The following is a 23,688-nucleotide window of genomic DNA, read 5'->3' on the forward strand; positions in this document are numbered from 1 at the left end:
TGCCTCCCCCCCCCCCCCACCCCGGGGTCTGCAGTCAGGGTACAGCCCTGCACCCCAAACCCCTGATGCTGGGATTTTGGGCACACTTTTAGCTCACACCATCCCCCCCCAAATCCCACCCCGCCCCCCAAGCTTGGATTAAGGGCACAATCCCTGTGCTTCTCCCCAAGCCTGGATTCAGGGCACAATCCCCGTGCCTCCCCACGGGCTTGGATTCAGGGCACAATCCCTGCATGCCCCCAGCCTGTCCCAAAGTCTGCACTGAGGGCTGGATTCAGGGCACAATCCCTGTGCCTCCCTCCAAGGCAGGATTCAGGGCATACCCCTGTGCCTCCGTCCAAGCCGGGATCCAGGGCATAGCCCTGCATCCCCCAGCCTGTCCCAAAGCCTCAGCGGGGGCAGAGCCCCAGGATCGCCTCCCAGCCTCACCTGGACACTCACATCCCCATCCCACCCCCAAGCCTCGGCTCCAGGGCGCTCCAAGTTCAGAGAGGTGGCTGAAGAGGAGCTTCCAGCCCCGGTGTCCCGCAGGGTGGAGGTTTGAGAAAGGGAATTTTGGAGAGGTTTTGCCCAAAGGCAAAACTTACCTCGGCGAAATAGAGGTTGAGAAGGCAGAGGCTGGAGAAGAGGAGGCAGCCGGGCAGGCAGTACAGGAGCCAGTGGGCGAAGGGCTGCTGGAGGCGGAGGGCCTGCAGGGAATTCTGCAGGTAGAAGGAGAACAGGGTGGTCCTGAGGGCTGCCCAGAGCAGGCAGAGGAAGAGGCAGAGCGTGTGGTAACTCAGCCGCCGCTCGCGGTAGTAGAGCAGCAGCCAGAGCTGCAGGTAGGCGAAGAGGAAGAGCGCGGCGTAGAGCGCCGTGTGGAGCACGGTGAGCCCCAGCTCCACGGCGTAGGGCACGGCCGCCCCCTCAGCGAGGGCCATGGGGCAGCGGGAGGCACCGACCCCCTCCCTGCCTTCCCTCAGCCCCGGCTGGACACCCCCATGCAACAAAGGGGAGCCTCCCCCCCACACTTCTTCTTCTTCTTCTTTTCTTCTTCTTCTTCTTCCTCCTCTTTTCTTCTTCTTCTTCTTCTTCTTCTTCTTCTTCTTCTTCTTCTTCTTCTTCTTCTTCTTCTTCTTCTTCTTCTTCTTCTTCTTCTTCTTCTTCTTCTTCTTCTTCTTCTTTTCTTCTTCTTCTTCTTCTTCTTCTTCTTCTTCTTCTTCTTCTTCTTCTTCTTCTTCTTCTTCTTCTTCTTCTTCTTCTTCTTCTTCTTCTTCTTCTTCTTCTTCTTCTTTTCTTCTTCTTCTTCTTCTTCTTCTTCTTCTTCTTCTTCTTCTTCTTCTTCTTCTTCTTCTTCTTCTTCTTCTTCTTCTTCTTCTTCTTCTTCTTCTTCTTCTTCTTCTTTTCTTCTTCTTCTTCTTCTTCTTCTTCTTCTTCTTCTTCTTCTTCTTCTTCTTCTTCTTCTTCTTCTTCTTCTTCTTCTTCTTCTTCTTCTTCTTCTTCTTCTTCTTCTTTTCTTCTTCTTCTTCTTCTTCTTCTTCTTCTTCTTCTTCTTCTTCTTCTTCTTCTTCTTCTTCTTCTTCTTCTTCTTCTTCTTCTTCTTCTTCGGCCTCGCTCGGCTCAGGGGTCCCATCGCCGGGCTGGCACAGACCCACCAGCGCTGGTTTGGGCATCCCGGGTGTTCCAGCCGTGCAGCCAAGCCACTGACCAGAGGGACAGCCCGGGGCGGGATGCTGGCCTAGCACCGCGGAGGAGGGATGAGGACATCGGCATTAACGCTCGGAACACCGGGTAAGTGACAGCCCTAAGCCGACCGGAGCTTGCGTCCAATGCCGGCTGTTTTCCAGGGATTTCGGGGTCCCCAAGGACAGACGGAACGGGGCAGCGGGGCAGCAGCAGTGGGTGATGCTGCTTCCACCGGGGAAGTGGTGGAATTCAGCAGGTGGTGATTCCAGCAGGTGGTGATGCTGTCAGGGAAGTGGTGGATTCGCCATCCTTGGAAGTGTTCACGAACCACGGGCACGTGGGGACGTGGGTTAGTGATGGGCTTGGCAGTGCTGGGGGAATGGTTGGAATCATTGGTCGTAGAGGTTTTTTCCAACCTGTAAGATTCCATGGTTCCATGCTGCAGGCTGTGTGCTGTCCATGGGAATCAAAGCCCTCCTCTCCTGAGTGTAGGCAGAGGGAAAGGCTGCAGCATGTCCCTCCTGCAGCCTTGGATAGCAAGTGAGACCCACCTGCTGGGAAGTTGGACCTGGAAGTGAAAATGAAAGTGAAGCTCTTCTGGAAGTGGCAGGATAAGGGGCAGCGTGGGAGCATCACTGCAAAAATCCAGGCAAAGCACACTGGGCAGCAGGCTAGGATGCACTTGGATGTCTCCCAGAGAAGGATCCCTGTGCTTCAAGGTGCTCCCACAGCTGCTCCTGTAGGCAGTAGGGAGATGGAGTGGGTGGAAGGGGCTGGTAGTTACTTCAGTCCCATAATTGCAGGCTCATTCCAAAGTTCTGGATAAGCATCTCACTGTTATTCCAGCTCCAAACGCTGGGGAATTGCAGCTTTTCCACCCTACTCAAATCACTTGTGTCCAGGAACTTACCTTTGGAAAATTTGAAAGGAGTTGGGTTGAGCTCCGTGCCAGCAAATTGGGTAGTGCTAATGAACCTGTGACAATTATCATGGGTTTGTGATAATTAATTTGTCGGCTGTGTAGGAAAAGTCTGGAGCAGGGAGGGGAAGTGTGTAGTGAAAAGTAGGAAAAGTAATACAATTCCAGGGAAGGAATCGTGGGTTGGGTTGGAAGGGACCTTAAAACTGATCTGGTTCCACCCCTGCCATGGGCAGGGACACCTTCCACTGTCCCAGGCTGCTCCCAGCCCCGTCCAGCCTGGCCTTGGACACTTCCAGGGATGAGAGAGCCAGAGCTGCTCTGGGATATGGCCATTCCCAACATCCCGTGCCGGGGCCCCCTGTCCCGGGGCCCCCCCCCGCGCCCAGCCAGGAATTCAATCCCAATATCCCATCCATCCCTGCCCTCTGGCAGTGGGAAGCCATTTCCCCTTGGGGAATGCTTGGACTCAATGATCTTAGAGGTCTTTTCCAACCTGAGAAATTCTGTCATTTTTCTGGATCACCTAAAGGAAACTTGTTTGCACAGACAAAAACGCAGGGAGAGCATCAGTGTTCTGCTCTGCCTTGTGTTTTGGAGCAGCAGCAGGAGGGATATTTGTGCTGGGACATCCATTTGAATTGGAGAGAGAGCTTCAGCCTGTCCTGCTGTATGTAGCTAAGGGATTGAGTCAGCTCCAATGGATTTGGGGTCTGGTTCGTGTCCTTCCCGCCAGGAAATTTGGGAGAGCAGCTCACTGGTTAAGTGCTGCCAGAAGGGCGTGGAAGGCAGGCGAGAATCCTGCCAAAAATCTGTGCCAGCTGGGTGTGGGGTGAGTGTCCTGCTGCAAAGAGAGACCTATCTGGGTCTGTCAGCACAGGAGAGCTTGAAGTGACTCCATTTAGGAACATCCTAAATACTCGGGGTTTAGGAGTTGAAACTTACCAGCTGAGGGCTGGGAGATGATGGAATGGGATCAAATGAACTCAGAGCAGCAGTGCAGTGTATTTCTGGGGAGGCCCTGGCACAGGGTGCCCAGAGAAGCTGTGACTGCCCCTGGATCTCTGGAAGTGTCCAAGGCCAGGTTGGATGGGGCTTGGAGCAACCTGGGACAGTGGGAGGTGTCCCTGCCCATGGCAGGGGTGGAACCAGATCAGTTTTAAGGTCCCATCCAACCCAAATCATTCAGGGATTCTGTGAGGATATTTGGACAAGATGTAAAGTGTAGATTTTATATCACTGGCATTAAAATCCGGGCTGATGGTGTTTCTCCTGAGTTCAGGGAAGCCCGTGGATGATGGAGATGGTACCAGCTGGCTGTGCAGTCCATAATTCCACTAGGACAGCAGTTCATCCTTGTCTTGTGACTCTTAAATCCCACCCCACGATATCCTCCTTTGAGGAAGCTCAGCTTCCTCAGTGATAAATCTTGGCAGCTGGGATCTGTGTGAGGAAAAGTGTCAGGGAAAGCAGCTGGGATCAGAGGTGATCCCAGCCCCTGGATTCCACTGTGGGGTTCCCAAGCAAAACTGATGTGGCACAAGCAATTTATACCCCCACAAGAGTTTGTGCTGGGTGTCTCTGGTGGATTTGGTTTCACTTCAGGTCACCTACAGTGACCTTAACCACCTTGCCTGGCTCTGTCTTGGAATTATGACAGTGGAAACATGAGCCAGGCCTGGCATCCATCAGTGCTGTGCTAGGCTGTCCCTTGTCCATGGGCTTAAGATTTCCCAGCAGTGACACAGAGCTGGTTCACACATCCGTGGTATTTTCACACATCTCTGACAATCCTGCAGGTGTCAGTGGCACAGGGTTGTGGCTGTTTCCAGCCCTAGGGTGTTAATTTTCCATTGATGGGGAAGAGGTGACAGAGGAAATGGCCTAAAAGCTGAATATTCAGGTCTGGATTGATGAGGAACAGAGGGAAGCTGCTGGGAGGGTGGAGTGATGAGGAGGTGAGAGGACATGAGTAGGGAGAGGGTGAGCACACGTTTTTCACAGGATCCCAGAATGGTTTGGGTTGGAAGGGACCTTAAATCCCATCTCATTCCACCCCTGCCATGGGCAGAGACACCTTCCACTGTCCCAGGCTGCTCCAAGCCCCATCCAACCTGGCCTTGGGCACTGCCAGGGATCCAGGGGCAGCCACAGCTTCTCTGGGCACCCTGTGCCAGGGCCTCCCCACCCTTACAGCAAAGAACTCCTTCCCAATATCCCATCCATCCCTGCCCTCTGGCAGTGGGAAGCCATTCCCTGTGTCCTGTCCCTCCATGCCTTGTCCCCAGTCCCTCTGCAGCTCTCCTGGAGCCCCTTTAGGCCCTGCAAGGGGCTCTGAGCTCTCCTTGGTGGCTGGAGTTATGTTTTAAACTGCTGACCCTCTCCTCCAGGTATAATCCTGTGACATCCATGAGTCCTTGGAGGCTGCTCCTCTTCCTTCCTTGACAGTAAGCTCTCCCATTTGGCCTGGGCTCGTTCCCACATGCCAGGATTGTGTTTATTTTTCCATCCTGCCGTAGCCAAGTCTGTCATTTAATAAACATCCCCCCCCACCCCCAGCCTGATCCCTGTCCCCTCTGTAAGCCAGGGGAACAGATGGGAGGGCACGGGACCAGAAATGCCTGACACTGCCCAAAGCTGGAAAGGAGACAACTGGAGATTTTGAGATGAAAAGAAAAAAATTCATGTGTTTCCACCTCTGTTGTGCCTTCAGGCCTGATCCAAAACCCTCAGCTCTGGGAGAAGGAGCCTGTGAAGGCTGAGTGTGCCTGGCTGTCAGTAACTCCTCACTCCTGGAGCATGGCAGAGGGTCTTTCCCTGCTTGTTTTTGGAGTGTTTGAGCTTGGGTTGATCCCAGGGCAGCCGTGGTGAGCTGACATCCTCTGGCAGGGTGTTGGAGGGAATGACAGCCCATGGACACAGGGGTGTTTGTTGAGGGAAGCAGCTGCAGCTCATGATGCAAATTCTGCATGGATTCAGTTCCAGCTTTGTCCCTTTGTTGAGCAGGGAGCAGCCACGCTCCAGCAGCAGAGACCAATCCCTGAGGAGCAGGCTGGGAAGGAATGGAGTGGGAAGAAGGTGGCTTCTCATCCTTAGGGCTCTTTAACCTCCTCACATCGTCTGCCACGGCGTGAAGTGAGCGGAATCCCAGATGGGTTTGGGTTGGGAGGGACTTTAAAGATCGTCTTGTTCCGTCCTAGAGGCACCCTAGTGACTTCCCATCAAAATCAATCTGTTCAGGAAAATTCACACTTAGTATATGTATTCTCTGGGGAAGTCAAGGTGGCTACTGAGAAGTGGCAAAATCAGTAGCCAGGAGCAGAAGAGATTTTACAGAATTCTTGTCTGACTTATTGCTACACATATTTTAGGTCCAAGGTAATCTAAACTTTTAAATTAATCCTTTAAAGGTTAAATTGTATAGAACGTCTGATCACAGAGAAGAACCCAGCAGTATATATAAAAATAGCATCCATTTAAGTTACATAAATCCTTATAAATATAAGAGAGAAATCAGTTATTCTATAAAAAAAATAATTTGGAACATGTGTTCCTGAAGCACCAGCACCACATCCTCATGCTGAGGGCTTCAGCTACCAAATCTTTATAAATATACCTGCAAAATTCTTCCTCACTCTGACCAGAAACAAGTGTCAGAAGATGCACATTTCTATTTTGCACCGGAACAGGAGGTCTCCTGTTTGAATCTCAAGTGGCCCTTTGATTTTTGGCAACCTCAACATGTCCCATCCCTTTGCAAACACCTTTCAGGGCCACATAAATTCTGTTGGCATCCTCGGAGCTTTTTAGCAGGAATCGAGACAGTTTGGGCGGGGGTTTGTGGATGATGCTGTCACTGCTGCGCTGCCTGTGCATGGAATTTTTGTTTGACTCAAAAGAAATAAAAAGGAGGGAAGAAAAGCAAGCCCTAAGCTGAAAGCCCTGAGGGTCTGTGCACTCGAAGGTGCCACTCAGAGGGAAGAGAGTGGCCTCTGCTGTCCTCTTTGCAGTTGTCTGAGTCACCTGTGGATTGAGTGACTAATTCATCATTTCCTCAAGATGTTTGTGTTGTATTAATAATAATTTCCACAGCTGGAAATTGTAGTCATGTAACGGATACTAAAACAGAGAAACACTCTTATATGTGTTTGTTTGTGTTTATGTATTATATATTTATTTTTTTCTTATTTTTCCCCCAGTTGTGACTCTCCTGTGCCTGTAGCTGGGAACAGCCATGTCAGCCCAAAAGGACAGATGGGTTTCTTCCTTTGTTTTCCTGCTCTTCTGTGCCTCCTCCATCCCAAGGAGTGGGAGCGTGGGCCTGCAGCAGGAGCTGAGCCCCCAGCACTATTTCAGTGGCTTGGAAGCTGGGAAAGCATCCCTGGCTTTTTTCACCCCCAGTGGTACGTGTTTAATGGGAGTTTACATCAGCCTGGGGGCTCAGCAAGGCTTGGGTGGGAGTGGAACAATCACAGAATCATGGAATGGTTTGGGTTGGAGGGGACATTAAAGCCCATCCTGTTCCACCCCTGCCATGGGCAGGGACACCTTCCCCTATCCCAGGTTGCTCCAAACCCCATCCAACCTGGCCTTGGACACTGCCAGGGATCCAGGGGCAGCCACAGCTTTTCTGGGAGTTCTATCTCAGCCCCTTACCACTTTCCCATCTAGGAATTCCTTCCCAATCTCCCATCCATCCCTGCCCTCTGGCACTGGGAAGCCATTCCCTGTGTCCTGTCCCTCCATCCCTTGTAAAGAGTCCTTCATCTTTCTCATTGGCTCCTTCAGGCACTGGAAGGCTGCAGTTAGTTCACCCCAGAGCCTTCTATTTTCCAATTCTCTCAGCCTTTCCTCTAGCAGAGCTGCTTCATGCCTCTAATCAACTTGTGGCCCTCCTCAATGAAGAGGCAATTCTTGAGATTTTGAAACCCAAAAGGGTTTTGAAGAGCTGGTCAAGCGCTGCGTTTGCACAGTTCCAAGTGCTCCTGGCAGGCAGAGACCCTTGGGATGGGTTCTTTCCTGGCTGTGTCCTCAGGCATGGTCCCCCAAACATCTTCATTCATTTTCTGGATTATTTTCTGGAGGAGAAATCCAATTTCCTAAGGAATTGTCCCCTCAAAGGGCTGGCTTTCTCTTCCATAATACCTGGTAGAAAAAGGGGGGTCCCTTCCATGAGGGGGAACCAAAGGCTGTCATGGATTAGGAGGAGATCCTTGGCCTTGCTTTTGTTCTTTATGATCCCTGGGTGTGGTTCCCCAAAGACATTGGTGTGGGCTGAGGCACATCTCCCACATCTCTGTGTGTGTGGCAGGAGGATGATCCTGACCCCGAGGACTTTCAGAGGATTTTTTTTTTTGTGTGTTTCAGTTTCTCCTGGTGCCCAGCCCTTCTTGGAGCAGATTGAGAGCTCAGCTGAGGCCCTCCAGGACTACGGCATTTCCGTGGTGAAGGTCAGTGGGGCTCAGGGATGCTGCTGGATGGGCTGGAGTAAGGAGGAGTTGAGAGGAGATGAGCAGGGAGGGGATGAGCACAGATTTTTCATAGAATTGTGCAATCACAGAGCAGTTCTGGTTCAAGAGGACCTTAAAGCTCATCTCTTTCCACCCCCCTGCCACGGGCAGGGACGCCTTCCGCTAGCCCAGGTTGCTCCAAGCCCTGTCCAACCTGGCCTGGAACACTTTCAGGGATGAAAAATCCACAACTTCTCTGGGCAGCCTGTTCCAGTGTCCATGTTCCATGATCGATGAGGTTGGTTCACTTCTTTTCAGCTCAGTGCAATAAATATTTCATACAAAGGAGTTTTTAGCTGAAATTTTATGCAGATTCACTTGAGGGAGTTACAAATTCAGGCAAGTGTAATTAGACTCTAAGAAGTGCTTGTATCTTTATATTTGGATTTATTTCGTTTCCTCCAGCTACGGGCCACGCTCAGTAAGCAAGCACTGATCTGTCATTTTGAGTATGCTGGGCAGCTCATGGGGGCTTTTCATCCCATCTGAGCCAAATCAGCAGGCTGAGCTGGAGAACTGAAGTACAAACTCCACTCTCCATCTCTGGTCTCCATTTTGGTGTATTTTCCCTCCCTGAAGGTTTGGAAAAGCTGGATTTACACTCCTGAATGGAAGAAAGCTGTAGGGGGTGTGTGTAGTCATTGTGGGGTTGAATCTGTAATTACATGTATTTTCTTTCTAGGTGAATTGTCCCAAAGAGGATGCCTCAAGATATTGTGGAAGAGAAAATGCATTGAGGAAAGCTTTCCTGTTCAGGTGAGGGGTGTTTCTGGGCACTGTTTGAAGGAAACACTGTCACAGTCAGAGATGTCTGTGGAGGAGTGAGAGGATCCATGAGGACAGCTGGGACCTGCACAGTTTAGCAAAAGGTGCCCCCAAAATTCCAACACAGGCAAAGGAGATGCTTTGTCCTCAGTGTGAAACCTCCCATCCTGTCCCATGTTCCTTGGAGCAGCAGAGGGATGAGCTGTGGAATGAAACCACGGGAGAAATTGTCCATCAGTGTTTTCCTGTCTCCGTTGCCTTCCACCCCAGACCACAAGATTTTGGGTCTAGTCCTAGAAAGAAACACTTTTTGGTGCTCTCCCTGTTGGTGGGGTTAACTGCTCTGGCCTGGGTGGGAAGGTTCAGCTCCTGGTCTCTCCAAGGGTTGTCACCTGGAAGCTTTTCCACATGTTAGCTCAGTTCTCATTGACTGTTGTACTGATAATCATGGAATAATTTAAGGTTGGAAAAGACCTTTAAGATCATCGAGTCCAACCATTCCAAGGATCTTTAAGATCATCAAGTCCAACCATTCCCCCAGCACTGCCAAGGCCACCGTGTCCTCAAGTGCAGCAGGAACCTGCTCAACCAATGGTACCTGGGCTTGAGCAATTCCCAGCTCGGATCAAAGGCATCTCAAGCAGTGTTCTGCCGTTCCTCCATCGTCCTCCCTATCCTTCTGTGCCTGCCTTGGCTCCCTTTTCCAGGTATGATCCATGCAGTGAATCTCTCTCAGTTCCTTTGGTGACTCTCTCTTCCCTCCCCAGAGGAAACCGGCTGATCCGAGAGTTCCCCACCGATGCCCTGTTCGACGTGAACTCTGTTGTCGCCAACGTTTTGTTGTAAGTCCAGACCACATCCCACTCTCTGAAATCCTTTTCCTTTCTATTCCCACTTTTTGCCAGCCCCAGGTATTCCAGAGGCTGCTCTCAGCCAAGCAGGTTTGGCTTTGCTTCTCTCTTCATTATGGTTTGACCCTGTTCAACCTTTTCCCTTGAGACAACTTACCAGCACACACCCAGGCATGTCCAGTTGGCTGTGAATCTTCAATCTGCCAGCAAGAAGCTGGAATTTTACCCTCTTTTTCCCATTGTGGTTGTGTGGCTGCAAATTGACTCTTCAACCAGTTGCTAATGGGGTTTTTTCTGCCTCCTCAGTGCCCTGCTCTTTAATGAAGTTAAATATGTCGAAACACTGGCAGACCTTGAGAACACTGAAAATGTGTTGAAAGGGAAGTCCAACATGGTCTTTGCCTACGTACCAGCTACTGGGACAGCAGGTATGGACACTCAGCTTTCCATCTTTGCTCTCTTCCCCCAGCCTTTTTTCAGTAAAATACCCAGGAGCTGAGTTTCTGACCCAAAATCCTGCAAATGAAAACCTGAAAGGGCCACCCAGCCACAAGATCTATGCTTCCACATGACTTGCTTTGTTTCCAAAGGGATCAGTTGCACCAGAAAAGTTTTGCTGGGAGCATAAGCCTTGAGAGATGGACTTGGAGAGGGAAAGCAAGCCAGTGGTTGCTGTCTTAAAAAAATAAATAAATCCCTGGGCAGATCTCTGGCTCTGCAGTGGAATGGATTCTCACACAGCACCTGTTTGCTGGGGTCAGGAACAGGACCCAGCTCCAGCTGCTCACTTCCCTTCAGTTTGTCATCAGACAGACTCAGTGACATTGTACTGAGAGTTTGTGAAAGCCTGGGAATTCCTATTGACACCTGGGAAAGATGGAACAGGAGATGAGGAGCTGAGTCCAGCTTGCCTTTCTCTTTCCAGAGCACAGGGCTGTGATGGAGGCAGCGTTTGTTTATGGGACCACCCACCAGTTTGTCCTGACAACTGAGGCAGCGCTGCTGAAAGCCACCAGGTATGTCCAGACACACCCCCACCACGGAGAGCTGCTTCCTTGCACTGTTTGCCTCACTCCTGGTGTCTCAGATTCCCAAATCAGCTGTGGGATGGCATTAGGATGTTGTGTCAAGGGTGGAGAGTTAGATTTGTTTTCCAAAAGCTGCTGGTTGTGTTCCTGGCCTTGGAGTAGCCTTGCTGTTCGTGGCTGTATTGGGTGGGATTTCACAGAAGAGCCCTCTGTCTCTTTCCATGGCTGATGGATCAAACCTCAGCCATGGGTTTTCAGGAGAGTTGATGTTAAATCTTAAAGCGCTCCCACCTTGTGCTGTGATGTCCAAGGGCAAGAACTGTAGCACTGCTGATGGATTTGGGAATTCCCATCCCATGGCTTCACTGGTCATCCCCTTCCCACACAGGAGGAGCTTTAGAATGCAGATCCTTCCATGTGACTTGCTGCTGCTGTGACCTCCTGCAGGCAGGAAAATGAGGGAGGAAGGTGGGAACATCACATGAGGTGTTGCTTCCTCAGCCAGCAGTGTGCCCAGGTGGCCAGGAAATCCGGTGGCACCTGGTTTGTACCAGCAATGATGTGGCCACAGGCCCAGGCAGTGACTGTCCCCTGTGCTGGAGACTGCTGAGGCCACACCTTAAATCCTGGGGTCAGTTCTTGGCCCCTCATGACAAGACACTGAGGGGCTGGAGATTTTCCAGAGAAGGGAATGGAGCTGGGGAAAGGTCTGGAGCCCCAGGAGTGGCTGAGGGAGCTGGGAAAGGGGCTCAGGCTGGAGCAAAGGAGGCTCAGGGGGGACCTTGTGGCTCTGCACAAGTCCCTGACAGGAGGGGGCAGCTGGGGGGGGTCGGGCTCTGCTCGCAGGGAACAGGGACAGGAGGAGAGGGAATGGCCTCAAGTTAGGCCAGGAAAGGTTTAAATTGGATATTAGGGAAAATTTCTTCATGGAAAGGGTTGCCGTGTGTCAGAACAGCCTGCCCAGGGCAATGGTGGAGTCTCCCTCCCTGGAAGTGATCAAAAAACATGTGGATGTGGCACTTGGAGACATGGGTTAGTGATGGCCTTGGCAGTGCTGGGGGAACAGCTGGACTCGATGATCTTGGAGGGCTTTTCCAACATTAGTAACTCCATAATGATTTACCTGGGATTTTGTCACGGGTGACACCAGGGCAGGCACCAGGGTGGCCCTTCCCGAGGTGCCATCCCATCCCTGCAGGATACCGGCAAGTGTGCTGTGGCTCCCACTAGGTGGCACGGCTGTCATTGCACGGGAATTGGCTCAATTCTCCTCAAAGCAGCGCCGCCGCCTCCCGAGCTGCTGAAATGGTGGGAGCTTCTCCAACAGGAGCAGCTCCCAGCCAACCGGGCCAGCAGGATTTGAGGTCTTAATACTGCACTTTGCTCTTCCGTGGAGAGCTCTTAAATCCCTGTCCAAAGAAGGTGATCCCTGTTTTAGGGGTAGGGAATGGGGGCATTGGAAAAGGGGAGTGACTTCCCAAAGTTACCCATAGACCAACAGCAGTGATGGTGTCACAACCAACCAGGGACACCTCCCACTATCCCAGGTTGCTCCAAGCCCTGTCCAGCCTGGCTTTGGACACTTCCAGGGATCCAGGGGCAGCCACAGCTTCTCTGGGCACCCTGTGCCAGGGCCTCCCCACCCTCACAGTCAGGGATTCCTTCCCAATCTCCCATCCATCCCTGCCCTCTGGCACTGGGAAGCCATTCCCTGTGTCCTGTCCCTCCATGCCTTGTCCCCAGTCCCTCTCCAGCTCTCCTGGAGCCCCTTCAGGCCCTGCAAGGGGCTCTGAGCTCTCCCTGGAGCCTTCTCCTCTCCAGGTGAACACCCCCAGCTCTCCCAGCCCATTCCACAACCCTGCCAAACCCTGAACTTGAGGATCATCTGTGAAACACGTCAGCAAACCTGGTCCTTCTGTCAGGGCACTTTGAACCCTGGTCAGGGTGGGTTTTGTTTCCTCTCTCACAGCCATGATGACCCTGATGTCTCGTCTGCCTGGCTCTTGTTCTGCCACTGCCAGCTGGCCACAGACCCAGCCCAGCCCTGCAGGAGGACAGCCCTGGGACAGCCCCTGACCCTGCTCAACATCCACAGGCACCTCAAGCTCATGGGCGCTCCTTTGGTGGTAGGACTGGGAAGGAGGAGCCGCTGGGGTGGGAGGGCAGCTGGGGAGAGATGTGAGGAGGAGGAAGGTGAGAGCAGAGAGAGAGGCTGAGTGTAGGAATCTGCCCCTTCCAGGGTGGGTCGAGGCAAGGAACAGGAATCATGTGGTGCAACTGCCTCACCAGTTCAGGGCTGGCCAAAACTTAAATAAATTATTGAGGGCATTTTCCAAATGACTCTTAAGGACTGACCACCTCGATATGAAGCTTGTTCCAGTGTTTGATCATGCTCTTGGTAAAGAAACCTTCCTGATGTTCTGTCTAAACCTCCCCTGATGCAGCTCTGAACCATTTCTACGTCTTCTATCCCTGGATTCGCTGAGATATCAGAGTTTCCCTCTCCACATCCCCTCAGGAAGCTGTGGAGAGCAATGAGGTCATCCCTCAGCCTCCTTTTCTCCAAACTAGACAACCCTAAAGTCCTCAGCTGCTCCTGTAGGCTCCCTGCAGGGGGCTCAGCACCCTCTGGAATTCGATATCAGTCCTTCACGCCTTGGTGATCCCAAGGAACAGGAGGTTCCCTCCTATTTCCCCCTTCCACGGGGCAGAGAACTTCAGCAGCCTCCTGTTCCCACTGGTGATCCCTGCCCATCCAAAAGGATGAGCAGATGAGCTGGGAAGTGCCTCTTTCAGCCATTTTCCTGGGTGAGGCCAATGGAGGGAAGGCACTGCATCAAGCACCTCTTCCGTGCTGTCATGAAGCAGCACGTCCAAGGCAGGAAGGGAAGGATTCCAGCTCTTGCATGTTGTGGCTGGGATTTTCAAACTGCCCCAGGGAATGGATGCCAGGTAAATAAAGATGAGTGGAGATTTGACATCTGGAGTTGCTAAGCCACAAAAAACCCCACGCGAAATAAAGCCCAGGGAAAGTGATGACATGTTGGAACAGTTTAACTGGGTTTGTCTGCGTTCTGCTTCTGTGGAGGTTTTAGAATTGGGGTTGGAAGTTTTCTCCTGAGGATTTCTGTGACTGGGGAAGAGCTGAGGTAACTCCAACTTGTGGAGCTGTGCTGCAGCATAACCCTGGGTGTTCTCCAGACAGAGGTTGCTGAGGACCCCGAGAAGGTCTCCACTGTTCACTTGCAGCTCGGGCTGCCCCTGGTGTTCATCCTGAGCCAGAAAGAGACCTATGAGGCTGACAGGAGGACAGCAGAGTTTGTGGCCTGGCAGCTCTTGGGGAAAGCAGGAGTTGCCCTTTTATCCAGGTATTTCTCTCAGGTGTTTTGGGGTTCTCCTTGCTTTTTGGGGGGTTTCTGAGCCCACTTACCCCAGCACCAGATGACAGTCAGTGGGCTTACAGTTGGATGGGAGGCAGTAAAACCAGGCTGTATCCTGTGACAGGGGGTCACATTTAAGGATTTGTCCAGAATCAGATTAGTTTGGAAGTGTTGCTGGCTTAGGGGTGGAAAAATATTCAGACTAAGAGAGATTTTGGAAAGGAGGCTTAGCACTGGTGGAATTAGGGCAGAAAGAGGAGGGGTGACCTTCCATGTGACCATCTAATGTTCACTTTGTGTTTTGGAAGGGACCTCGTAGATCTGAACGTTCTGCACCGCTCAAACATCGCCCTCAAGACACCAGATGAGGTTGGATGCTGGATTTCTTTATTGGACAGCTCTTTACTGCCCTGCCTGGCCGTGATGCTCTGGAGGGGTGGTGGGGTGTTGCTCATCTCTGGTGTTATGTGACAGCATTCCCTCAAGCTCGAGGGGAAGTGGTTTTTCCCAAGTTGCACATGTGTGTGCAACAGGTTATCCAGAGAATCTGTGGATTTCTCATCCCTGGAAGTGTCCAAGGCCAGGCTGAACGGGGCTTGGAGCAACCTGGGATAGTGGAAGGTGTCCCTGCCCATGGCAGGGGGTGGGATGGGATGATCTTTAATTTTCCTTCCATGATTCCATGATTTGGGTGCTGCAGAGCCATTGTGCCTGCTGGGAAAGAGAAAACTGTGAGTTCATTTTGGGTTCAAAACATAGAGTGACATCTCCACTACACCTTAAGGCAACACAAGGTTGTGAACTACATCCAAGTGCAAATTCCCCAAAGATTTGGACTTCTAAAGGCCTTAGGAAAAGCATCAAAAGATGGGAAAGGGACTGAGTGTGAAAGGAAGAGCAAACAACCAAAGGTCTGTGCTGAGCTGATGTAACCCAGTGCCTCTGGCAGTGAGCTGGGAAAAGGGCAGGGTGTGAGTAAAATGAGGTTGATCAGGATGAGTTAAACTCTGGAGGGACCTGACCCAGCTTGTGAGGCAGGCTGGAATTGGGTGCTGGCAGATGCCAGCAAACACAAGATGGCCCAGATTACCTGAACTGTCACACTTGTGATTGCAGAGGTGCAGGATCAGACCTGAGTGTCCCCTCAGGGCTTCCCGTGGCCTGCTGAGAGATGTGCATGTTGGGTGGCTCTGGGAGCCCGTGGGAGGTGCCAACACTTTGTCATTTCTCTCAGCTCCTGATGAACTTCCCATTTTCTCTCCAGTGCCTTTGTCTGAGCTGGTGCCAACACTGGAGAGAAAGTTTTAAGCTGACAGTCTCATTTCTGAGAAATCCATGTTGCTTTTTCTTCATTCCATGGGTTGGCAGTCCCTGTGCCCTTGGGAACATTTCTCCTGGCTGAGCTCTATGAGATAAAGGATTTTTTGTGCTGGTTTCCCAGGCTGTGATGGGCTCCTCGGACCCAGCCTGACCCCTCTAATGAGGGGACATCCAAGTGGCCCCTGTACCTCCTTCCTGCTCTCCTTCCCTGCTTGGCCACTGGGATTTTTCCTGCAGTGCTGGATCTGTGTTAAGTTGCTGGGAGATGGGGCTGGTGTTCACTTTCACCACAGGATCCCTCATAGCCACGTTTTTTCACTCCACCAGCCTGGAGTGAGAAAAACTCACACACAGGAGAAGTTGGCCCAAAGAAACATAACCCAGACATTCCCCTGTTTGGCAGCTTTGGGGATCTGTGACATATCCCAAAAACAAGGAGTTGGGAGATCAGTGCCCCATCAGCCTTGAGTTTGGTGTGCAGACAGAATAAGCAGAGGGGGATGCTCCACTGATTTATTGTTTTCCTTAGGGAATGCCAATCCAATACCTGGTCTTGGAAGACACCGATGAAGTTATAACCCTGGTGGAAGATAAGAGCAAGGTCAAACAAATCCAGGAGGATGAGGAGGAGGAGGAGGATGAGGATGAGGAAGAGAATAACAATCAAGGTGTGCAGTTAATCAGTGAAAAGCTGATTGTCGTCAGCCAGAAGGTGCAATCAGCATCAGACACGTGGCAAAGCATTGGAGAACCCTTGCAAAGCATCACAGTCACCTCATGGTGGCCACAAAGGGGCTCTTTCATTCCCTGAGATCACTGGAACATGACACACAGGTCTCATTTTTAGGGGAAACACCTGGGAGAAAAATCAGAGCTGTTAGAGGAACAGTTGCTGTGTGAGGGACGGGGATGTGCTTGGTTGCACCAGCTCCAAAGGTGTGGGGGGATAAAGTGCACCCAGCACTGTCCTCTACAAGCATCTGAAGAGCCTCAGAATCATCCACCCCTTTGGAACGGTTTGAGAGACGTTTTTGTAAGAGCAGATCCAGTCTTGCCTCCTTCAGGGAGAAAACTCTGGTCCTTGCGATGCATAACTGAAAATGCATTTGTTCTCCATGCAAATTTGAGGGTGTTTCCTTAAAAAAGGGGGGCAGGATCCTAGAGGAGCTTGAAGAGTAGTGTTCTAATCCAGGGGCAGAGCTGGTGGGAGGTGGGATTAGGGCATTTTGGGGGGTTTGTCCGTGTGGCTGTGCCTCCTCTCCCCGTACAAGGCAGTCACTCACCCCATGTCTCTGCTGAGAGGTTCTGGATGTGCTGGGGTGGCCCAGGGGGCTGCAGTTCCCTAGGCCCTGGGCACACCTGTGGGTCCCTTGCAGATATTCAGGATGACCAGGTGGTGGAAGCAGTTTCCAGGGACAAGAAGAGAGAGCTGCCCCTGGAGCAGGTCCTTGTCCTGACAGAGGAGAACTTCCACTCTTCCCTCTCGGAGGCTGCCCCGACAGTGGTGCTGTTTTATGCCAGCTGTGAGTATGAAACGTGGCCTGACTGTGCCTTCTCTAACCTTGGGATGCTCTCCATGCTTTCCATGATCCTGGAGAGATCCTGGAGGCAAGTTTTGAGCATAAATCCATGCCACATCCTGCCCCGTGGACGCTAATAACGATCAGGTTAAATCAATTCTTCTCATTGACTGATAATAGCAGGTATAGATCTGATATGTAGAGATTTTTAACCTTCATTTTACAGGGAAAAAAAGTGGGACAAGAGGGGAAATTAATACAGTGTGAACTCATGGGATGGTCTAGACAACCTGGTTGCTGTGTGCTGAAGCATAAAGTTAAATTTTCCTTCCTTATTTCAAATCTTACAGAGCTTGGAGCACCTCAGGATGCAGAGATTGATGGTGTGACATTGTCAGGGAGCAGGGTGGGGCTGGCTGTCCCCTGGCTGTCCCTCAGAGCTGTGTTTCCCCTCTCCTGTGTTTCAGGGGAAGCCGTGTCCCTGGCAGTGCTGCGCTCCTACTCCGAGGTGGCCGCTCACCTGAAGGGTAAGGAACCCCAGGCTTCAGGGCTTTCACCTGCTCCTACTGGCAGTAGGAGCCAGGACATGGATGGTACCTCACTCCCTCCCCTGGAATACACTCATTTTCCCCCTCAAACTCCTAAGGAAGTCATATCCACACCAGGTTGTTTAGGAACACTCCTTTGTGTCTTATTTAGAGATCTTCACAGAGTCTCTGCTCCCAGGGAACAAGCAACAGGACAGGAGGAAATGGCCTCGAGTTGCACCAGAGGAGATTTAAATTGGATATTAGGGGAAATTTCTTCATGGAAAGGGTTGTCCAGCCCTGGCACAGCTGCCCAGGGCAGTGGTGGAGTCCCCATCCCTGGAGGGATTTTAGAGCCATGTGGATGTGGCACCTGGGGACATGGCTCAGTGGTGGCCTTGGCAGTGCTGGGGGAACCATTGGTCTCAGTGATCTGAGTGGGCTTTTCCAACCTAAACAATTCCATGATTTTATGATTCCAGATGTCCCATCCCTGAAAGTGTTCAAGGCCAGGTTGGATGGGGCTTGGAGCAACCTGGGCTAGTGGAAGGTGTCCCTGCCCTTTCCAATCCAAACCACTCTGTGATCCCATTATGGGATGTTGGTGGGCACAGTGACTGCATGAGGGAGAATTTGGGAAGGGCCTTAGTGGGTAACACAGAGCAGCAAACAGCAGGAACTGTGGCCTGGAACATGAAAAAAGGGTCCTGTTTGTGCCCCTCAGGGCCCCATCCTGCCCGGGCCCAGGAGATGCCCTACACATCAATGTGCTGGGTGGCACCTCAGCTCTCCTGGAAAAAGGAGCTGTGATTATCCCTGGCTTTGGAGGAAAGCAGGACAGACAGGTGTAGGCAGGCCCAGATCCAATGTCAGATGTCAGAGGGAGAATTTACAGTGATGGTAGCTCCAGGGCCTGGAGACTGGTTCAGTTATGTGGGAATTCTCACAGGTGGCCAGAGAACTCCATAAATAACACAGTGATGGTGAACAAGCAGCAACACTTGGAGCCAGCACATCAGGGAATCTGGGAACAAAGGCAGGAGGGAGGGATCCTTCAGGAGAGTCTGTGCAGTGTAAGCCCCACATCCAGGCCTTCAACCCCACCCCACTCTGGTTTGTGGAGGGAGGTGCGTTCTTACATGGGCTGAATCTCTTCCAGAGGTGCCTTTTTCTCCCCTTGGCTGCAGGGGACACTGAGGTGGCTTCGTCCCACTGCAGCACAGCGGGGAAGTCACATGGATCTGGGCAAGAGCTATTCCAGCACCTCTGGAGGTGGCAGGTGCCTTCCCTTGGTTTTTCTTCTCCATCCAGGCTCATTTTTCCTGGTGCTGGAACACAGTGCCAGCAGGACTCAGCAGTGGGGACACGTCTGGAGTGTGCAGAGTTCCCCAGAGTTTTCTGGGAAGCAGCTGCAGTGGGAGTTGCTTACAAGAAGCTCTCCTGGGAATGCTGCAGACAGTGCTGTGGGCTGGAGGAAAGCAGCTCTGCATTCATGGTATGCATGAAGGGAAAGTCACCAGCAGCTTTGGTCTGGACTGAAATCCCAGGAATAAACAGGAAGGGACAGGAGAGGTTGTTGTTGTTATTGTTGTTGTTGTTAGAGATATTGGGGTTGTTGGTGGTTTGGGGTTTCTTTTGGACTTCCCCAGCAGCCAGAGCAGCTGAAGGAGCGACACAGGAGAGTCTGTGGGTAAAACCTGGCCTCTTCCCAAGCCAGTGGCCAACCCTTGGCAGGTTCTGCACAGCCAGGATTTCACCATGTGTGTTTTGAATCACTTGATAGCAATCTCAGTGCAGGGAAGCAGCCACAGACAGATTCTCAACAGAGATATGAGCTCACTGGGGTCCCTCCAGAGACTCCCAGGCCAGATGTGACCCTATGGAATGACTCCAGTCTGGTTCCTCTGCCGTGACTTCGGAGCAGACACAGAACAGCTGCATTGGTGGATCTCGAGATCCTTTTTCTCTGCTGCTGAGGGAGCCTCAGGGAACTGGGAGAACCAGCTACCAGAGGAGCTGGAAAACCTCAGAGGATGCTGTTCCCCGGGCTCTCAGTGATGGCTGGATCAGGAAGACCTTGAGCTGTGCAGGACTGAGAATAAGATGTGGGGTATGGCCTGGGGTGCTCTCAGTTCCCCAGAAGCTCTGGTATTCCTGCCTGCTCCGGGGTGGGTGGAGCTTCCTTCCTCAAGGGCTAGGAAGCCACGAGCAGCTGTCTGAGGAGTGAATCACCCGTGCTGGAGGCACATTTTGAATTGCAGAACGAGGTCCTGCTCCTGATGCCAATTCTTTGTGCAAAATGGCACTGAGAATAGGCCATGTGTGATCAAACACGGGAAAGGAGGAGGCTGCAGACTGGAATGACCCTGTGAGTCATCCCGTACCAGATGCTCAGCAGATCCTCACCAAGTGAAGTTTACAGCCCTCAAGTGTTTTCCCTTTGTTGAGAGATCCAGTTTAGCAGGAGACAAAGAGGAGCATCTCTGCCTTGCTGAACTGAGCACATTTTCTACTCTTGGAGCAAGAATGTCCCAATCCCAGTCCCACCGGGGCTCAATGCTGCACCTCTGGATTGCTTTTGCAAGACAGGAATTTTTGGAAGCAGGGTTAAGAGCAGAGGATGTGAAGGTGAGACAGTGCTGAGCATTTCTTAGATGTGTCATTGGCCTTCTTGGCAAAGGAGAGAGGAATTCAATATCTAAGAAGAGCAATGTGTTGTGATGAAAAATGGTTCTGCCTCTCTCCTCTGTGCTTGTGAAGTCTTCTTGACCAGGGACTTACAAAGGCAGGGGGTGCAGTTGCAGCTCAAAAGCAGGAAAATCAGCTGCATGATTTGGCAATGGATATCCACGGAGCCTGACTCTGAAGTGAGGATTTAGGGGTTCATTGTGTGATGTTTTCCAGGTAGTTGTTCCCATTCTGTATCGGATTCTTCCTCTTGAAGTGCAACACTTCATCCGTAACTTCTCTTTCATGTTGTAGCCTCTGGAACACTCTTCAAGTGAGCTGGTTTCTTAATACAATCATGGAATTGTTTAGGTTGGAAAAGCCTTCCAAGGTCATGGAGTCCAGCTGTTCCCCCAGCATTCCCAAAACCACCACTGCCCTGTGTCCCCAAGTGCCACATCCACATGGCTTTGAAATCCCTCCAGGGATGGGGACTCCACTGCTCTGGGCAGCTGTGCCAGGGCTGGACAGCCCTTTCCATGAAGAAATTTTCCCTAATACCCAATCTAAACCTTTCCTGGCCCAACTTGAGGCTGTTTCCCCTTGTCCTGTCCCTGTTCCCTGCGAGCAGAGCCCGACCCCCCCCAGCTGCCCCCTCCTGTCAGGGACTTGTGCAGAGCCACAAGGTCCCCCCTGAGCCTCCTTTGCTCCAGCCTGAGCCCCTTTCCCAGCTCCCTCAGCCGCTCCTGGGGCTCCAGCCCCTTCCCCAGCTCCATTCCTTTCCCTGAACACTCTCCAGCACCGTGCCAGTCCTGCCTTCCAAATAGTTGTAAGTTCAAATGATTATAAGTTCAAGGGATTCCTGATTTTTCTTGTTCCCTATAGCACTGATGGTTTGTCTTGTCCTGGTTTTCTAAGACCTCTAGGACAGAGGTTCTTGCTGTTGCTGGGTTTAGTAGCACCTAAAACCACAGGACAGCAGGATTTTGTGTTCCTTTCACCTTTCTTCCCACTCAGCAGTGACCACAGTCCCTTGCTGAGTTACTCAGTTCCTGAAAGTGCTGCTCGTTCAGTCATGAATGATCTGGTGCAGGTTGGGATGGGAGAGGGCCCATCCTGTACCAGGTGTTTTTCAGGCCAGATGGGGCTCCTTCAGAGCACATGGTAGCTAATTCCCTGAACTAATACCCAAATATTAAAATTCCTATTTGAAGGAGCCTCAAGGAGCCTCACAACTCGATTTTAACAGGACATCAAAGCCCCATTTCCATGGAATTATTTTCCAGAGTTGGGCAAGACACAAGATGATGTGGTAAGAGATGATGAGAACCAGCTATACTGGATCAGAGGTGTGAAGTAAATCTGAGGTCAGGCTTTCAGTTTGAGATCTTCTTGCAGAGTCTGGGAATGACACAAACCATTTCTGCTCTCTTGGAGTGTTTTGACAACTCCTGCCTGTCTGAGTGGATTTGCAGGCCCTTCACTTGTGCTGCTTCCTGCTTTTTCTGCACAGGAGTTTGACGCAAGGCAGAGCAGCAGCAAACTCCTCGTGTGAGCTGCAATGCAGAACCTCAGATGGAGGTTGCAGAAAATGGTCCTGTGGGAGGCCAGGGATACAGGGATAAGGGATAGGAATTCATGCTGAGGTCACCTCTGCCTTCACCCCCATCTGCAGCAATCCTCATGGAATCCCAGCATGGTTTGGGTTGGGAGGGACTTTAAATCCTATCTCATTCCACCCCTGCCATGAGCAGGGACACCTTCCACTATCCCATGTTGCTCCAAGCCCTGCCCAGCCTGGCCTGGAACCCTCCCAGGGATTAGGGGTCCACAGCTCCTCTGGGCAACAAGGGTTTGTGCAACACTCAGCTGTGCTCAGTTCTCAGGAACTCAGTTCAGTATTTGGTCAGCCTTCCCCACCCTGGCATGGGTCATTGCTTGACCCTGCCCAGTGATCTCACTGCCCCCTCCAGAGCACCCCTGACGTGGTGTTAGATTTTATTGTTTCTCCCTTACTGGCAATTTCCAGGCAAAACTTGGTTGGGTTTTTCCTCAGGAGGGGTGTCTTCTAAACTGCTCCAGATTCTCATTTGCTTAAACCTTTCCATAAAAAGTGTTTCCCAGGCTGACTTGCTGGGCTCTGCAGAGCTTTCACCAGGGCAGATGAACATGATTTTCCTCCCACGGCCTGCAGATGCTGTTGAGAGTCCATCCCTTTGCTGCACCACTGGCGGTACCTTTGCATCCTGCTTCTCCTCATGGAATGCTGCTGTCCTTACACTTTGCCCTTCAAATTGCTTTCTGCCCCTCTGGGCTTGGGATCAAAACCAGACTGGATGTGTTTTATTCCATCAGCCAGGCCTTTAATGAAAATAGTGATCAGAATCAAACCCAGGACACGAGAGAAGAAAGCTTGGCTGGTTTCTCTTGAGAAATCCTCATCATCTGCCCCAACCCTGGTTTCTGAAGGACTCTTTGCCATGGTCTGCCTCTGTGTGTGTACTTGTCTCTAGGTTTCATCCCATCTTTCCCATGGAGCTGTTGAGTCCTGTTCAAAGAAATTTAGGGAAGGAATGAAGATTTCTGAGATAGGGAATTCCTGCCATGGGCATGGACAGCTGTACACTGTCCTTGGTCAAGCCCCTGAGGCAGCTCAGGTGAGGCTGGAAGCCAGGGGAAGAGAGGGAGTGAAGCTGCTCAGGATTTAGGTCAGGCTTAGCCGTGGACCAGCAACAGCAGCATGTGCTGGGCTTCACCCAGCCTAAAGATCAAAGAAAGGCTTTTAAGGTTCCTGGAAGTGTCCAAGGCCAGGTTGGACAGGGCTCGGAGCAACCTGGGATAGTGGGAGGTGTCCCTGCCCATGGCAGGGGTGGAATGGGATGAGTTTTAAGATCCCTTCCAACCCAAACCATTGTGTGACTCCAGGGTTCTTTGCTGAAGGAAATGCTGGAGTTGCACAAATCTTGGGCTCCTGGAGAGCCCACAGGGAACCAACTTTTCATTTGTTTCGCTTCTTACCAATCTCTTGAGTTTATGGTGTGGGTAAGATCCATAAAAAGCCTTTCTAGGACATTTCCCAGGACGCAGAGTTGGACTGACTGCTCTGTAATTCCCAAGTGCTCTTCCTTTCCCACTCCCTTGCTTGTGAGACCCCTTTCTTAAGGTTCCACAGGTGTCTGCTGCTGGCTTGGGTGAGATCACAGAAAATCCTGAGTCAGAAGGGATCCACAAGGATCATCAAGCCCAACTCCTGGCTGTGCACAGGACACCCCAAGAATCCCACCCTGTGCCTGAGGGCACTGGATGGGGGGAATGCCACCAGCCTGTGGCATTAAATCTCTCTTCCACCCCCTTTAACTGCTCCGTGTGCATTTGGCTCCGTGCTCGAGGTAGAACATTTTTCAGTATTGAACATCTTAATAAATGCAAAAGTCTTGGCTGCATCCTCCTCTTCCTCTTCCATGCCAAGCTTTATCTTCCCTCTTTCCTGTCAGTGCCTGCATTATTTCTTTTTCTTGGCCTTATTCCTAAGGTAA

At 51.5% G+C, this 23,688-nt stretch overlaps 2 protein-coding genes across 5 annotated transcripts in view; one reads left to right on the forward strand and one right to left on the reverse strand.

The window, feature by feature from the left end:
- GPR137C (G protein-coupled receptor 137C) overlaps positions 1-1,050 on the reverse strand; it is a 13,941-nt gene extending 12,891 nt beyond the window's left edge. The window contains exon 1 of the mRNA XM_008637363.2: positions 588-1,050. Coding sequence (XP_008635585.1) covers positions 588-920 — 333 coding nt within the window. The 5' untranslated portion in view covers positions 921-1,050. The remainder of the gene's footprint in view (positions 1-587) is intronic.
- A 542-nt stretch (positions 1,051-1,592) lies between these two features.
- The window catches only part of TXNDC16 (thioredoxin domain containing 16), a 38,154-nt gene continuing 16,058 nt past the window's right edge, over positions 1,593-23,688 (forward strand). For 3 of the 4 annotated variants that reach the window (XR_001863487.1, XM_008637316.2, XM_017738870.1), the window contains exons 1-13: positions 1,593-1,770; positions 6,784-6,987; positions 7,952-8,034; positions 8,777-8,850; positions 9,627-9,701; positions 10,017-10,138; positions 10,636-10,726; positions 12,708-12,864; positions 13,940-14,106; positions 14,427-14,487; positions 15,968-16,106; positions 16,815-16,961; positions 17,426-17,485. Coding sequence is in view for 3 of the 4 variants with exons in the window: in XM_008637316.2 (XP_008635538.1) it covers positions 6,819-6,987; positions 7,952-8,034; positions 8,777-8,850; positions 9,627-9,701; positions 10,017-10,138; positions 10,636-10,726; positions 12,708-12,864; positions 13,940-14,106; positions 14,427-14,487; positions 15,968-16,106; positions 16,815-16,961; positions 17,426-17,485 (1,345 nt within the window). In the remaining variant the exon portion in view is untranslated. Of the gene's footprint in view, positions 1,771-5,590; positions 5,720-6,783; positions 6,988-7,951; positions 8,035-8,776; positions 8,851-9,626; positions 9,702-10,016; positions 10,139-10,635; positions 10,727-12,707; positions 12,865-13,939; positions 14,107-14,426; positions 14,488-15,967; positions 16,107-16,814; positions 16,962-17,425; positions 17,486-23,688 lie in introns of all 4 variants that reach the window. The other variant, XM_017738869.1, reaches the window with a different exon arrangement.

This window comes from Corvus brachyrhynchos, unplaced genomic scaffold (genome assembly GCF_000691975.1).
Source record: "Corvus brachyrhynchos isolate BGI_N302 unplaced genomic scaffold, ASM69197v1 scaffold245, whole genome shotgun sequence".
NCBI lineage: Eukaryota > Metazoa > Chordata > Aves > Passeriformes > Corvidae > Corvus > Corvus brachyrhynchos.